The sequence below is a fragment of the Conger conger genome, chromosome 13 (assembly GCF_963514075.1).
Source record: "Conger conger chromosome 13, fConCon1.1, whole genome shotgun sequence".
In the NCBI taxonomy this organism is placed as follows: Eukaryota; Metazoa; Chordata; class Actinopteri; order Anguilliformes; family Congridae; genus Conger; species Conger conger.
Genome location: NC_083772.1, coordinates 18,131,560 through 18,147,641, shown reverse-complemented (window position 1 = coordinate 18,147,641; position 16,082 = coordinate 18,131,560). Strand labels below are relative to the sequence as shown.

The 16,082-nt window shown below is 50.1% G+C and overlaps 1 protein-coding gene across 2 annotated transcripts in view; it reads right to left on the bottom strand.

Annotated features, from left to right (window-relative positions):
* The window catches only part of bcl9l (bcl9 like), a 35,214-nt gene that overhangs the window by 9,348 nt on the left and 9,784 nt on the right, over positions 1-16,082 (bottom strand). For both annotated transcript variants that reach the window (XM_061216913.1, XM_061216914.1), the window contains exons 2-4: positions 8,372-8,449; positions 5,544-5,949; positions 3,377-3,499 (exon numbers count right to left, since the gene is read on the bottom strand). In XM_061216913.1, coding sequence (XP_061072897.1) covers positions 3,377-3,499; positions 5,544-5,835 — 415 coding nt within the window. In that variant the 5' untranslated portion in view covers positions 5,836-5,949; positions 8,372-8,449. The remainder of the gene's footprint in view (positions 1-3,376; positions 3,500-5,543; positions 5,950-8,371; positions 8,450-16,082) is intronic.

Sequence of the window (16,082 nt, the reverse complement as noted above, 5' to 3'; positions counted from 1 at the left end):
TTTAAAATAAATAATTCAATTACTCAATCAAGAAGCGAAGTGCAAATAAATAGCAAGCAGGAATTCACTCCATACCACAGATGATGAATCCCTTCATTATAAATCAAACTGAAACTCACCTTTCATACACAGGGCAGCTCAAAGCGCTTCAAAGTAAGCAAAACATTGAAAGCATAATAAAACATACTACAACAAAAAAATTCTCGATAAGAGAATAAAAAGTATAATACGATAGAAAACAAAACACATGGTAGGATAAGACTATAGTCTATAAGACATAAAAATAAGGAGCTCAATCCCTTCCGTTTGGTTCTTTATTTCTCTTTATTTTCGGCTCGTGTGAGTCCGTGGGTGAGGGACGTTGTCCCCGGTATTTTGTATTTTGATTTGTGTTATTACGGAGCTGCGTCTCCTGTATCTTTATTTTCGTTTCGCCCAGTCTTTTATACTGGGTTGTACTTTTACTTTGGGTTTTCCCCGGTCCGGGAGAGAAGTGCTAGCAGTTACGCACTTATTTTTGGTTTGTGAGTTTCGCCCTAGTTTTGTAGGGTAGTTTTATTTTCTGAGCCGTTATTTGGGGCTCTTCCTTTTATTTGTTCGGAGTTGTCTCCGTGTCTCAGAGCTGTCTCCCCTACCCCCCGGGGTCTTAGTGGCGGGCACGTTTGTGTGTCCGCTTAAAAGGGATTTCCCTTAGTCGCACCTGGCTCTCCGCACCTCCTCAACCTTACACATGTGTCTTGAAAAATGGGCATATGATCAAATACAACGCTGGTGTCGCATCCATCTGTTAAGTGAGATTTTTGGGATACATTTAAAAAGAAAACAACAATCTAAAACAAAAGGCCACATTTATTTAACATCCTATTCAAATATTAAGATATTGAGCTAAAATTCAGTTCACAACAACACGGTACTTTCAAACTTGATGGTGTGGTGCACCACGACACCACAAGATGGCACCCTCTACACAGCATAGTGCATGAGAACACCCCGTCACTCCTGTTGACTTCCCCGCTGTAAAATCCAGCCATGACCAGCTTGAAATACCAGCTACCAGCTGCTTCAAAACATAGCTTGAGCAGGTCAAACCATGTTGAGCATGGAGCTGGTCTGACTGGTCAACCAGCTACCAGCTGTTTCAAAACCTAGCTTGAGCAGTTTTCTTCAGCAGGGTTTTTGCTGGTGGTGTTCTGCGGATGGAAGCACTGCGAAGGGACCGAGGCCACAGCCACAGAAAGGTGGATCTGTGATATCCGGTGCCTTCCCCAGCTCTTCAAACCGCAACGACCAGCACAGAACAGGTTCCAACACGAAACCACAAACGACAGAGCTGCAGGAAGAGCTTCTGCAGAAATGCAGCCACCCGGAGTTGCTGTCAGAGGCAACGGCCAACCGCAGCGACAGGTTAAACTGCTAGCCAACCACGTGAACCAGACATTACGGTTTTGACCAATCACAAACAGACAAGGGTCCCATTCCAGACTCTCATAGGTACTGAACAGAAACTTCAGCCTCTGAACAAGGTGAGGTGTGTTCTCCTGTTCCAGAATGAGAGGCTGCTTTTCCTGCTCACAGCTGCCACACTGGCTCAGATACAGCATGCATGCCTGCGTGTATCTGCATGTGTGTGTGAGTATATGTATGTGCGTGTGTGTGTGTGCGTGTGTGTATGAGTGTGTGCGTTTGAGTGTATCTAAACATGTGTGTGAGTGTGTGTGTGTGCGTTTGAGTGTATCTAAGCCTGTGTGTGTGCGTGCGTGTGTGTGTGTTTGAGTGTATCTAAACATGTGTGTGAGTGTGTGTGTGTGTGCATTTGAGTGTATCTAAACATGTGTGTGAGTGTGTGTGTGTGCGTTTGAGTGTATCTAAACATGTGTGTGAGTGTGTGTGTGTGCGTTTGAGTGTATCTAAGCCTGTGTGTGTGCGTGTGTGTGTGCATGTGTGTGCGTTTGAGTGTATCTAAACATGTGTGTGAGTGTGTGAGTGTGCGTTTGAGTGTATCTAAACATGTGTGTGAGTGTGTGTGTGTGCGTTTGAGTGTATCTAAGCCTGTGTGTGTGCGTGCGTGTGTGTGTGTTTGAGTGTATCTAAACATGTGTGTGAGTGTGTGTGTGTGTGCATTTGAGTGTATCTAAACATGTGTGTGAGTGTGTGTGTGTGCGTTTGAGTGTATCTAAACATGTGTGTGAGTGTGTGTGTGTGCGTTTGAGTGTATCTAAGCCTGTGTGTGTGCGTGTGTGTGTGCATGAGTGTGCGTTTGAGTGTATCTAAACATGTGTGTGAGTGTGTGAGTGTGCGTTTGAGTGTATCTAAACATGTGTGTGAGTGTGTGTGTGCGTTTGAGTGTATCTAAGCCTGGCCTACAGCAGGGAATAGGAGCCGTGCGAGCCGTGCTACAGGTGTGTCATAATAAACCGGTGTGTGTTTCAAAGCTGCCACTTCAAACACACGGCTCACAGCAGCCCAGCTCTGCCCTGTGGGGCCACGCCCTGTACAGCTGAGTGACGGCGCACATCCATGAGCTCATTCACGTCCAGAGCGTTCACTCAGAGCCCCAGGACTGTCCTCTCTGTCCGGGGCATCTGTGTGCCTGAGGGCATCCTGGCAGGTGAGCACAATTTACAATTTACAACTCCCCTCTTATGGACGATGCCGGGTGGCACATTTCATTTTAGATGGCGAGCGCTAACGTGCTAACGTGCTAGAAGACACTACGCTTTAGCAGTGCTGGGACGCAAGGCGGAACCTAAGGAGTAGAAGCGGGGTTGGGAAAAAACGCTGAAGCCACGCACACCGGGGACAAACTGGGTTCGGTTTCCATGGAAACAGGAGCAGTCCACTTCCTGTGTGCGATACCAATACCAACATACCAAGACACGGTATTGACCCTTTGTAAGAAATTGGCCAGAGTAACTATAAATTCTTTACCAAATCCAGCAGTCACCTTCGTGTTAACCAGCAGATATTTGAGTCCCCAATTGAGGCTGGGTACTAAGGCTCACTATGAATGCACAGAACGCCGTTTCCTGTCGCGGTAAAGAGATATGCGCTCTCAGCTGGCTGGGACTGAACAAACCTTGTTGACTGTGTTACTGAACAACAAGCCTCACCTGCCAGGGCTACACTCCTATGAGCCTGATCAGCTCAACGCTCTGATGTGAGACATATCCACCCAGCCTCTGGGGTGTGTCCCGACACTCAGCTCCTCCCCCCATGCTTCCACAGAGGAAGAGACGAGTGCGGGAAAGAGGGAAACACGTATATTCTAGTATTGGGATGCACACCTGATAAACCAGTGTTTTTGATGGATTTGTCGCCCTGTAAGGCGCTTCACCTGCCGTTCCCCCCTCCCCCCCGGTCTCCCCTGCGGACTCACGGTGGGGGGCCGCGGGCGGTTTCTCCTCCTCCTCCTCGCTGTCGGCCCCGGAGCACCACTCGTCCCCGCTGTACGGCTGCTTCTTCTCCAGGACGCAGCGCCGCTTGCTGCGCATCACGCCATCTGCTGGCCGGAGGACGGAAGCGCACGTTGTGAAACGGGCTCGTTCAAAACGCAGGGGGCTGACATCTCGGGCAAATCCGCTTACTTGCCTACTACTGAGTAAATGGCAAATGGGTGGCATTTATATAGCGCCTTTATCCAAAGCGCTGTACAATTAATGCCTCTCACACACACTCACACTGCCATGCAAGGCACCAACCAGCTCATCAGGAGCATTTGGGCGTTAGGTGTCATGCTCAGGGACACTTCAACACACCCAGGGCGGAATCTAACCGGCAACCCTCCAACTGGCAGACGACTGCTCTTACCACCTGAGCCAATGTCAATGTCAACACATATATATAGAAAGTTGTCAAGTAGGACAGAAGACATTTTCTTGAGATTTAGTATACTTAAAATCCCAAGGCCAGGGGACCCAGCACAGTGTGACCTTTCTAACAGCCCCTCTCTGAGAAGGCCGGCTGCCAGTGTGAGTCACACCAGCCAGCCAGCCTCTGGGACACTCACACTCCCTTTCATCACCACCTCTCTCTCTCTCTCTCTCTCTCTCTCTGCCTCCGTCTCTCTCTCCCTCTCTCTCTCTCCCTCTACCTCTGACTCTACCTCTGTCTCTCTCTGTCTCTGTCTCTCTGTCTATCCAGGAGAGCCTCGCTCACCCAACTGTGGGGAAGGCACCGACTGCCATTTCATTTCTATGTGTTTGTGTGTGAGTTTCAGGGCAGAAGGAGATCAGAGAGAGCGAGAGAGGGAGAGGGAGGGGGAGAGGGAGCGAGAAAGAGATTGGTTGAAAGAGAAAGAGAGAAAGAGAGTGAGAAAGAGTGAGAGAGAGACTGAGAGGGGCTGAGTGGGAGAGAGAAAGAAGGGAAAGAAGGAGGTAGGGTAGAGGCCTGATGTTTCATTACAAAGATCCTGCCCTCTGTCTCTCTCTTCCTCTCTTTGTTGTATTTTCTTTCATGATCACACCATGCATACATGCGTGAATGGGAAGGTTTCTGCCTGTTTGTGTGGTTGTACGTGTGTGTGTGTGTGTGTGTGTATGTGTGCATTTGTGTGGGATTGAGCAGGTGTGTGTGTGTGTGTGTGTTGCGTGTCATGGGGAGATTTCAGTGCTTCTTTACAAGAAGAACAGAATGACTCAGCTGCACAAAATCACATTACAGTCTATCATCCTCCACTAACACAATTACACACTCACACACACACACACAAATACACACACACAAGCGCACACACACACTCCCACACACACCACACACACACACACAGACACAAGCACACAGACAGCTGCAGCACAATGCAGATTCCCCTCTCACATACAACCAGTAAACATGACCTGGTGTGTGAGTGTGTGCGCATGTTAGTGTGTGTGAGTGAGCGTGTGAGTGTGAGTGTGTGTGTGTGTGTGTGTGTGTGTGTGTAAGTGAGTGTGTGTGCGTGTGTGTGTGTGTGAGTGAGTGTGTGTGTGAGTGTGAGTGAGCATGTGAGTGTGAGTGTGTGTGAGTGCGTGTGAGTGAGCGTGTGAGTGTGAGTGTGTGTAAGTGAGCGTGTGTGTGTGTGTGTGTGTGTGTGTGTGTGTGTGTGTGTGTGAGTGAGTGAGTGAGTGAGTGTGTGTGTGTGTGTGTGTGTGTGTGAGTGACTGTGTGTGTGAGTGTGTGTGAGTGAGCGTGTGAGTGTGAGTGTGTGTGTGTGTGTGTGTGTGTGAGTGCGTGTGAGTGTGAGTGTGTGTGTGTGTAAGTGAGCGTGTGTGTGTGTGTGTGTGTGTGTGTGTGAGTGAGTGAGTGAGTGAGTGAGTGAGTGAGTGAGTGAGTGAGTGAGTGTGTGTGTGGTGTGTGTGTGTGTGAGTGTGTGTGTGTGAGTGAGTGTGTGAGTGTGTGTGAGTGAGCATGTGAGTGTGTGTGTGTGTAAGTGAGCATGTGTGCGTGTGTGTGAGTGAGTGTGTGTTTGTGAGTGTGTGTGAGCGTGTGTGTGAGAGTGAGTGTGTGTGTGTGAGTGTGAGTGAGCGTGTGAGTGGGTGTATGTGGATGTGTGCATTAAATAAGCCCACCTTTTGAATCGGGTTCGAGGGCGGGGTTGAGGTTGTCGGGAGCATCGGCTGATACGCTCCTCTCCCTCTTGGCCTTCCCCTTAACCCCGCCCCCCACGCCGCCACTCTTCAGCCCAGAGTTCCCCGGGGAGATCTGATTGGGCTTGGCCCCATGGTTCCCCGCCCCCACGCCCTTTGACCCCAGGCTGCCGGCAGGCCCCTGATGCTGCTGCTGGTTCACATTGGGGATCTGTGATTGGGCGCCGCTGTTCACTTGCTTGCCATGATTGGTCAGTTTACTGTCGGGGTGCATTTGATTGGCTGAGACTGCAGGAGGTGGTGGGGGTGTGGGGAGGGGTGGGGGGGCGCAGGGGTACAGAGGTCCAAAATCTGCTGTTTTGAGGGGCGGGGCTTCCTACAGGGAGAGCTGAGAGAGGGCGAGAGACGTGTACAGACACAGACAAAAATACAAAAAGAGAGCAGTACAAACATTAACTATGAATCTGAAAAAATACATACACTCAGTGAGCACTTTATTATTATTATTATTTAATCAGCCAATCATGTGGCAGAAACTAGATGTGTAATAGCATGCTGATGTGGTCAAGAGGTTCAGGTGTTTTCCAGACCAAATGTCAGAATGGGGAAGAAATGTCATCTAAGTGACTTTGACTGTGGAATGATTGTTGGCGCCAGACAGGGTGGTTTGAGTATCTCATAAAATTCTGATCTCCCACGAAAAAAATACTGCAAAGGATGCGCTTATTCCTTCTTGCACAAAGGAAAGATTGGGAGCTCCTAGCTTCTACTTCCAGCTCCTGGAAGGAACATTGAACAGGTTGGAATGTCCTTAAAGATGGCGGACGATCAGAGGTCACAGCTGTTCGCGTGCCAACCCCTGACGATGACGCCACCGCCCGTTTGGCGGGAAAGGCCCAAAGCCCGATCCTGTTCCTCAGTCTCACTTCCTCTTCTGCATGTCCCCACCCCGAGAATACACACGCCACTTCCTCCTCCCACTCCACACTCTGTCAGGGGTGTGTGGGACACACTTCCTCCTCCCACTCCACACTCTGTCAGGGGTGTGTGGGACACAGAGCTGGGGCCTTCATTACAGCCGTCAATCAACTGCCCAGGCCCAAACCTGTCAATCACTCCCGCTGCACACAAGCACCGCCTACTCTCCAGTAACCTTCATCAACAATCAAAATATCATGTCTCCTGAATCCACGCGATTTCACAATTACTCAGTCGTGCATTCATATTCATAAATAAAATACCGTGTACTAAGACCATAATTTTGGCCGTATAACCTGTTTGTGAAATGTACTTGCGTCAGATGTGGGTCAAATATGCTTTGCTTGATCTTGCCTGGTACAAGTGAGCCATGCAAGAGGACCAGAAGGTAGGGTTTAAACTTTTAGAGAGTATTTCATAGGCACTAATACACCAGACAAGCTCAGTAAAGCATAGAAAAGTATGAAAAGTATGAATCCAAAACAGATACGCATTTGACCCACGTCTGACTTCAGTGTCATTGAAAGATCCTGAAGGCACATGATTAAATAATTAGACCAATTACGACAGACGGGTTCTTCAGAGAGAAGGGCGGTAAATGCACCTCACTCAGAAACAGACTTTGTCACTCCATTCAAGAAGCAAAAGGCAAGTGCACTCGTTTATGATACAGAACTGCTTCAGAACAGCCAATCCGAAAGCAGCAATCCTCCATTAGCATTTCATAAATATTCAGGAAACGGCACTTCAGCGCAACATGCTTATAATAACCGCGCTTTAAGAGTGCTTTAAAAACATCGGCGAGCCGAGAACGAGTGTGGAGACTGAACAACGCGGAGAGGTGAAGGAGATTACTGCAGACACTGCGGGGAGATACTCTGTTACCACGCCAACTGGTCTGGTCTCTAAACCAACCGTGAAACGTCACCTGTTTAGTCTCCTGTTCAACACCTGCAGCCTTTGCCCACTGTACCCCACTGGAGTCACATGTTTGGCATAAAAACAACTGTAGACTGCTATGCAAGAGAGCAGCTGATTAAGGAGATGATTGATGAAAATGCTGTTTTTTCCTCAGCGCCACTTCTAATGATAATAAGACATAAATAATTTGTTATTTACCAGACGCTTTTATTCAAAGAGACTGACAGTTGATTGGACTAAGCAGGGGATAATCCCCCTGGAGCAATGTGGGGCTAAGGGCCTTGCCTTGTGCAGATTTTATCATGGCTACACAGAGGCTTGGGCCAACCATCCAGGGCCCAGTAATGTACGTTAACCACAAGGCTACAAGCGGCCCAAAACTTCCACTTCCAACAACTTCCTACTTCAACAGAAAGCAGCCAATGAGCTGTGCTGGTGAGACAGGAGGTCAGTGACACTCAGGATGTTGTGAAGGTGAGGCAACTAGGACTGAAAGTTGCAGGTTTGAATGCAAAGTGGGCACTGCCCTCGACTGAGAGAAGGCAGAACCAGGCAGAGACACAATTACACACAGACACATTTTCCCCTACATTAATCCCATTCTTAGCTCGGTAGAACCAATCAGATTGCAGGAAAACAATCTCACAAATGGTAGATTCCCTTTCCCAGTTCTCAAACTTCAGTCCTGGAGGGCATCTGCTAGTTTCAGTGTTTTCACTACTTCAGTGACTGATGAGGACCGATTGGCTAAAGACTCCACACACCTTATTTACAAGGCTCAAACTGCTGATGAGACCTGCAGACTGAGCAGCCCTGCAGGAATGGAGTTTGAGATAACTGCTCTGGAAAGAGGGCACAGCACAGGGCACTGCACTGAAGTCATCCGGCCACCAGGGCGGCGCCACACTCACCTCACTCAGATGCTCGGCTCACGCTGGCCCAGGGGTGGATGACACAGGGGAGCATTCTCTCACTGACCCTGCACTGTGCTGAAAGAGAGAGAGAGCAAGAGGGAGGGGGGTGGAGAGAGAGGGGGGGGGGGGAGAGAGATAGAGATAATATTATTATATTATAACTATATTTATGTACTGTAGCCCACATCACTGTTTTAAAACCAATGCAATACCTATTATGGCTTTTCACCAAAATGTCATACCACAATGGCTTTGCAATGAATTTAGGGAACTTGTGGCAAAAGAATGCATCCACCATTAAGTTTAAAAGGGCGATAGGAAAGGGCGATAGGAAACATACTGACCCACGGACTCGATTAACACGAGCATGCCCTCACACAAGGACTTCAAACTAATAAACCAGCCCATTAGATATGACATGTTCCAGGCTTTGTACTGGCAGTTAAAATACCTTTTTATTTTGTTCTCAGATCAATTTGTCCTTCAAAGTGATTTTAACAAGTCTTTAAAGCAGCAGATACACAAGGCGAAGAGGAACACTCTCTCTAACTCTCTCTAACCACCAGGACTGGATCTCCACAGTCAGAAACACTCTCTGTAACTCTCTCTAACCACCAGGCCTGGACCTCCACAGTCAGAAACACTCTCTCTAACTCTCTCTAACCACCAGGCCTGGACCTCCACAGTCAGAAACACTCTCTCTAACTCTCTCTAACCACCAGGACTGGACCTCCACAGTCAGAAACACTCTCTCCTACTCTCTCTAACCGCCAGGCCTGGACCTCCACAGTCAGAAACACTCTCTCCTACTCTCTCTAACCGCCAGGCCTGGACCTCCACAGTCAGAAACACTCTCTCTAACTCTCTCTAACCACCAGGCCTGGACCTCCACAATCAGGAACAGCTGAGTAATTACAGCTGAAATGAGGGGAGAGCATCGCTGCCAAACTCCAGCACCAACCCAACGAAGGTTACCACCTCCAGGACAAGGGCCACTCTCTTTAAGGGCTCTACTGTACACCCCTACCCTCAGAACTCCCCCCTCCCCCTTTCACCCCCTCCCTGGCAAAACACACAACCTGGGGGATTCCCCCGCACTCTTTGTTTCCTTGCTTCATGACCTTTTGTCAACTCGCCACAGATTAATGGGCATAACTCCAAACTTCACTTCTGTCTGTGGGGCAGATTGCTGATTTGTGGGAGACGTCTGCCACTCGCTGGTATGGGGCTCAGGAGGTAAGAGCAGCTGTCTGGCAGTTGGAGGGTTGTCGGTATGATCCCCTGCCCTTGGTGATTCGAAGAGTCCAAACCCCCAATAGTTCCCGACGAGCTGACGAGCTGTGTGTGTGTGTGTGTGAATCGGTAATTGAGAGGCATTAATTATAAAGCGTTTGAATAAAGGCACAATATTAATGCAGCAGGTGCTGAATGCCAGGAGACTCCCAGACCTTCCAGGAGAGGTGGAATGCCTCTGAGCTGGTTCTGATTTTATAAACCTACTCAAAGTCCAGAGCTGTGCTTAATTAATAAACCTGCTCCATGCTCTTCTGTAGACTGGGCTCGACCAGCTCACTAATGACCTCAAATATAATGCTGTCTAAAATGTGTGGGTGTGTATGAGAGTGTGTGTGTGTATGTGTATGTGTCTGTGTGTGTGTGTGAGGGTATGTGTGTATGTTTTATGTGTGTCCGTGTGTGTAAATGCTGTAAGTGTGTGTGAAACAGTGTCATAAAAGCCCAGAAGATCAGAGGGTCACAGAGGGCAGGCTTGTTGATTTCTTGGCGCTTCGCAATTTCCCCTGATGTGAAAAGAGAAGACATAAACAGAGCTGTGACCTTTTAGCTCCATCCTACACACATTTCCACCTGGCTGCTGCTGTGAGTGAGGCGTAACCACGGAAACACTCCCGCCGCCACTGCCGCTGCCGCAAGCTCACCTTTCACCAGAGACGCTAACCGAGGCGCGAGCGGGATTAACCTCCCGCCATCCCCCGCCAGCCGCGCGGGAAACAGAACCGGCCCGTCTAAGAGCCGCGTGGGAAACAGAACCGGCCCGTCATAGAGCCGTGGGGAAACAGAACCTGCCCGTCTAAGAGCCACGGGGGAAACAGAACCTGCCTTTCTGAGAGCCACGTGGGAAACAGAACCTGCCTTTCTGAGAGCCGCGCGGGAAACAGAACCAGCCCGTCTAAGAGCCGCGTGGGAAACAGAACCTGCCCGTCTAAGAGCCGGGTGGGAAACAGAACCAGCCCATCTGAGAGCCACGGGGGAAACAGAACCGGCCCGTCATAGAGCCGTGGGGAAACAGAACCTGCCCGTCTAAGAGCCACGGGGGAAACAGAACCTGCCCGTCTAAGAGCCGGGTGGGAAACAGAACCAGCCCATCTGAGAGCCACGGGGGAAACAGAACCTGCCTTTCTGAGAGCCACGGGGGAAACAGAACCTGCCCGTCTAAGAGCCGGGTGGGAAACAGAACCAGCCCATCTGAGAGCCACGTGGGAAACAGAACCTGCCTTTCTGAGAGCCACGGGGGAAACAGAACCAGCCCGTCTAAGAGCCGCGTGGGAAACAGAACCGGCCCGTCATAGAGCCGTGGGGAAACAGAACCTGCCCGTCTAAGAGCCACGGGGGAAACAGAACCGGCCCGTCATAGAGCCGTGGGGAAACAGGCCCATCTGAGAGTCTATCGGACTCATTAGCATAGCGCCTCCGTGCAGGGGGAACAGGGTGGGTGGAAGGTTCCAGAGCTGCACACACAGAAACAGAGGAAACGCGTAGAGCGCTCTGCTAACTGAGCGAAACTGCACGTGGGACCTCTTATCTCTGAATCTGTCTGGAGCAACGTCTGTGTGCTGAGAAAGGCCCACGTCCCTCTGCCTTCAGCCACACACACGCACATGCACGCGCATGCACACACAAAGACGTGCACGCACATGAACACACACACACGCATGCAAGCGCATACTCACACACAAGCACACTCATACAGTACCTGGCAAACTGAGTTAGCAATATAGGACTCAATATTACGCGTGTGCATGTATAAGTGTGTCTGTCTTATGCTTTGCTTTCTTACTTGCCTTTTTCTTGGGAGACAAAACCAAATGATTATAAACGGCAGCCTCCTCACTGCAGCCTCCTACCAGCTGCACACCCCTGACAAACAGAGGGAAGACGGAACTACAGGAATGAAAGGCTGGTCACACCCCTGACAAACAGAGGGAAGACGGACTACAGGAATGAAAGGCTGGTCACACCCCTGACAAACAGAGGGAAGACGGACTACAGGAATGAAAGGCTGGTCACACCCCTGACAAACAGAGGGAAGACGGACTACAGGAATGAAAGGCTGGTCACACCCCTGACAAACAGAGGGAAGATGGACTACAGGAATGAAAGGCTGGTCACACCCCTGACAAACAGAGGGAAGACGGACTACAGGAATGAAAGGCTGGCCACACCCCTGACAAACAGAGGGAAGACGGACTACAGGAATGAAAGGCTGGCCACACCCCTGACAAACAGAGGGAAGACGGACTACAGGAATGAAAGGCTGGCCACACCCCTGACAAACAGAGGGAAGACGGACTACAGGAATGAAAGGCTGGCCACACCCCTGACAAACAGAGGGAAGACGGACTACAGGAATGAAAGGCTGGTCCACTCTGGCAGCGGTTTGTATAAATGCCAAACGGTGGATCAGCACAGGCCAACGGGGCATCTGCACAGCATCCTTCAGCTAACACTCAAATCAGCTTTCCTCTGAGAGGAGAGGAGAGGAGAGGAGAGAGGAGAGGAGGAGAGGAGCAGAGGAGAGGAGGAGACAGAGGAGAGAGGAGAGGAGGGGAGAGGAGAGAGGAGACAGAGGAGAGAGGAGAGAGGAGAGGAGGGGGAGAGGAGAGAGGAGAGGAGCAGATGAAAGGAGGAGACAGAGGAGAGAGAGGAGAGAGGAGAGGAGCAGAGGAGAGGAGGAGACAGAGGAGAGAGTAAAGGAGAGAGGAGAGAGAGGAGAGGAGAGAAGGAGAGATGGGAGAGAAGAGGAGGAGAGGAGAGTGGAGGGAAGGAGAGGAGAGAAAGGAGAGCAGAGGTAAGGAGAGGAGAGAAGGAGAGGAGAGAGAGGAGAGAAGGAAAGGAGGGGAGAGCGGAGAGAGCAGAGGAGAGTGGAAGGAAGGAGAGGAGAGAGGAGAGAGAGGAGAGAAGGAGAGGAGAGGGGAAAGGAGAGGAGAGCCCAGTTAGGGCAGTGAGTGCGTGTGTAACTCAGCTGGTTCCCAGAACCGGGGAAGAGCAGCGCAGGGGCTCAAAGAGAGGGAATGAGAGAATGAAGGAGTGAGAGAGAATGAGAGACAGGAGAGATAGAGAGAGGGGGACAAAGAGAGAGATAAAGAGTGACAGAGAGTCAGCCAATGAGAGAAAGAGCTAATGTGGGAGTGAGAAAGTGGGGGAAGGAGACAGAGAGAAAGAGAAACACACATCTCCTGTGTTGGGCCTACAGTGGGTTACACACCGCTCTTTATTTTTAGAGCAGAGAGGAATTTATATCCCCAGTCCCCAGGGAAAGCTGGAGTGTGAAAAAGTGTGTGTGTGTGTGTGTGTGTGTGTGCATATGTGTGCATTTCAAGGCACACAGCTCAGTCCAATGTGAAACATCATTTCAGAGATATTGATATTGAGCCAGTTTTTTCCTCCTGGTCCACAGCCTAACCTTACACCAGGGCTTCACAAAAACGTAAAATATTGTCATTTTGTGATACTGAAAAACATGAGAATGTAGGCTCTCAACAATCCAACCACTAGATAGCAATGAGGCACAAGAGGTTATGGTATATCGGCAATATACTCACGGCTGAACGATGTTGTTAGGCACGAGGTCTGCGCGGATGGGGTGGTGGGGGGTCATGTAAGTTTGTGAACATTCATTTGGGGTAAGAAAAAAAAGAACCCCGCCTGACGCCGCATTATGAGCCAGAGAGAAACTGAGCTGGCTTTTCAGCGCAGGCCCTGTTCCATGTTTCCTCTCCAGGGCGGGGCCGGACCGCGATGTTCACGGGCCCTAGATCCGACCCCCACCCCAAGAAAAAAATAGTTCATCACAGCCCAAGTAATAACCGCTGTTTTGTGAAAACAGCTGTTGGGTTTCTCCACAAAATGGAGGATGAGAGGCTAAAAACTGAACAGCGCTGACCACACACTTAAGAACGTTTATCCGATACTCTCAGATTCCGTTTGGCTAACTGGACAACAATCAGATTTCACATTTTCCTCTGTCTGTGCAACTGTAGAGAGGATTGCTTTGAGAGAATCACGGGAAATGTCATCATGTTCACATCGGTGACGAGCAAAATTCTTTACAAGCTCTCTTCTCAGACGCTGGTGTAAAACCACGTTAAGAACGGAGCTGGTCTGAACTGGTCAACAAGCTACCCGCTGTTTCAAAACCTAGCTTGAGCTGTTTTTTTAAAGCAGGTGAGAGCTTGCTAATGTAACAGAAGAAGCAGTAGAGAGAATAAGCGACACGATTCTAATTTCCTCCTTCGATTGGACAATACCACAGGACTTATTTTTATGACTAATACTAATGATTAATTTGCGTTTGATTCAAGGATTTTTATTTGGCTTACACATGTGACATAAATTATTGCTGAATGAAAATGTATTTTAAAAACGATTTATTATCATTTTTTCCCCCCCATTTCAGGTTTGGGCCTGAGGCCTGGGATCCGGGCTTTTGTTTGTTCAGCTTTTTTAAAGAAAGCGGGCGGACTGGGAGGGATGGTGTTGAGTCTAGTCTTGTGTCAAAAGACACAATTTTCAATTACACAGCAATATGCCTTACACGCAGCAAAATAAATTTTGGGTGAAAGGATTCATTGAATCGAGAACTTATCCAAATGTTTCTTGGGACTGTAAGAAGGTAAACACTCACCCAGACAGACACACACACACACGCACACACACACATAGACACACAAACACACAGAGATACTGAATCACACACAAACACACACACATAGACACGCATGCACACACCCACACACACACCACGTAAATTCTCCACTTCCATCTCAGTCAAATCAAGATCAAAGGTCTTCCCAGGGGAGATCACCTGATCCCACACAGAGTATCATCTGACACAGTGACCTTTGCCCTCTCTTCACTCTGGGATTCCTCAACGGTAGACAGGGTGTGTCAGATCGAGGTCTCACCTGCCTCTGTCCCCATCCCATTGTGAAATGACCCTAAACTCCCAACATTCAGGGTTTCCAGTGGAAGTGTGGAAGGGAGGCACCAAGGGTGGGAGTCCCAGAACACTGTACACACCCTGTCCCAGAACAGCACTGTACACACCCTGTCCCAGAACACTGCACACACCCTGTCCCAGAACACTGTACACACCCTGTCCCAGAACACTGTACACACCCTGTCCCAGAACACTGCACACACCCTGTCCCAGAGCAGCACTGTACACACCCTGTCCCAGAAGACTGCACACACCCTGTCCCAGAATACTGTACACACCCTGTCCCAGAACACTGTACACACCCTGTCCCAGAACAGCACTGTACACACCCTGTCCCAGAACACTGCACACACCCTGTCCCAGAACACTGTACACACCCTGTCCCAGAACACTGCACACACCCTGTCCCAGAACACTGTACACACCCTGTCCCAGAACACTGTACACACCCTGTCCCAGAACACTGCACACACCCTGTCCCAGAGCAGCACTGTACACACCCTGTCCCAGAAGACTGCACACACCCTGTCCTAGAGTACTGTACACACCCTGTCCCAGAGCAGCACTGCACACACCCTGTCCCAGAACACTGCACACACCCTGTCCCAGAGTACTGTACACACCCTGTCCCAGAACACTGTACACACCCTGTCCCAGAACACTGTACACACCCTGTCCCAGAACACTGCACACACCCTGTCCCAGAGTACTGTACACACCCTGTCCCAGAACACTGCACACACCCTGTCCCAGAACACTGCACACACCCTGTCCCAGAACACTACACACACCCTGTCCAAGAGTCCTGTACACACCCTGTCCCAGAACACTGTACACACCCTGTCCCAGAACACTGTACACACCCTGTCCCAGAACACTGCACACACCCTGTCCCAGAGTACTGTACACACCCTGTCCCAGAGCAGCACTGTACACACCCTGTCCCAGAACACTGCACACACCCTGTCCCAGAACACTGCACACACCCTGTCCCAGGACACTGTACACACCCTGTCCCAGAACACTGTACACACCCTGTCCCAGAACACTGCACACACCCTGTCCCAGAGTACCGTACACACCCTGTCCCAGAGCAGCACTGTACACACCCTGTCCCAGAACACTGCACACACCCTGTCCCAGAACACTGCACACACCCTGTCCCAGAACACTGTACACACCCTGTCCCAGAGCAGCACTGTACACACCCTGTCCCAGAACACTGCACACACCCTGTCCCAGAATACTGTACACACCCTGTCCCAGAACACTGTACACACCCTGTCCCAGAACAGCACTGTACACACCCTGTCCCAGAACACTGCACACACCCTGTCCCAGAACACTGCACACACCCTGTCCCAGAGTACTGTACACACCCTGTCCCAGAACACTGCACACACCCTGTCCCAGAACACTGCACACACCCTGTCCCAGAACACTGCACACACCCTGTCCCAGAACACTGTA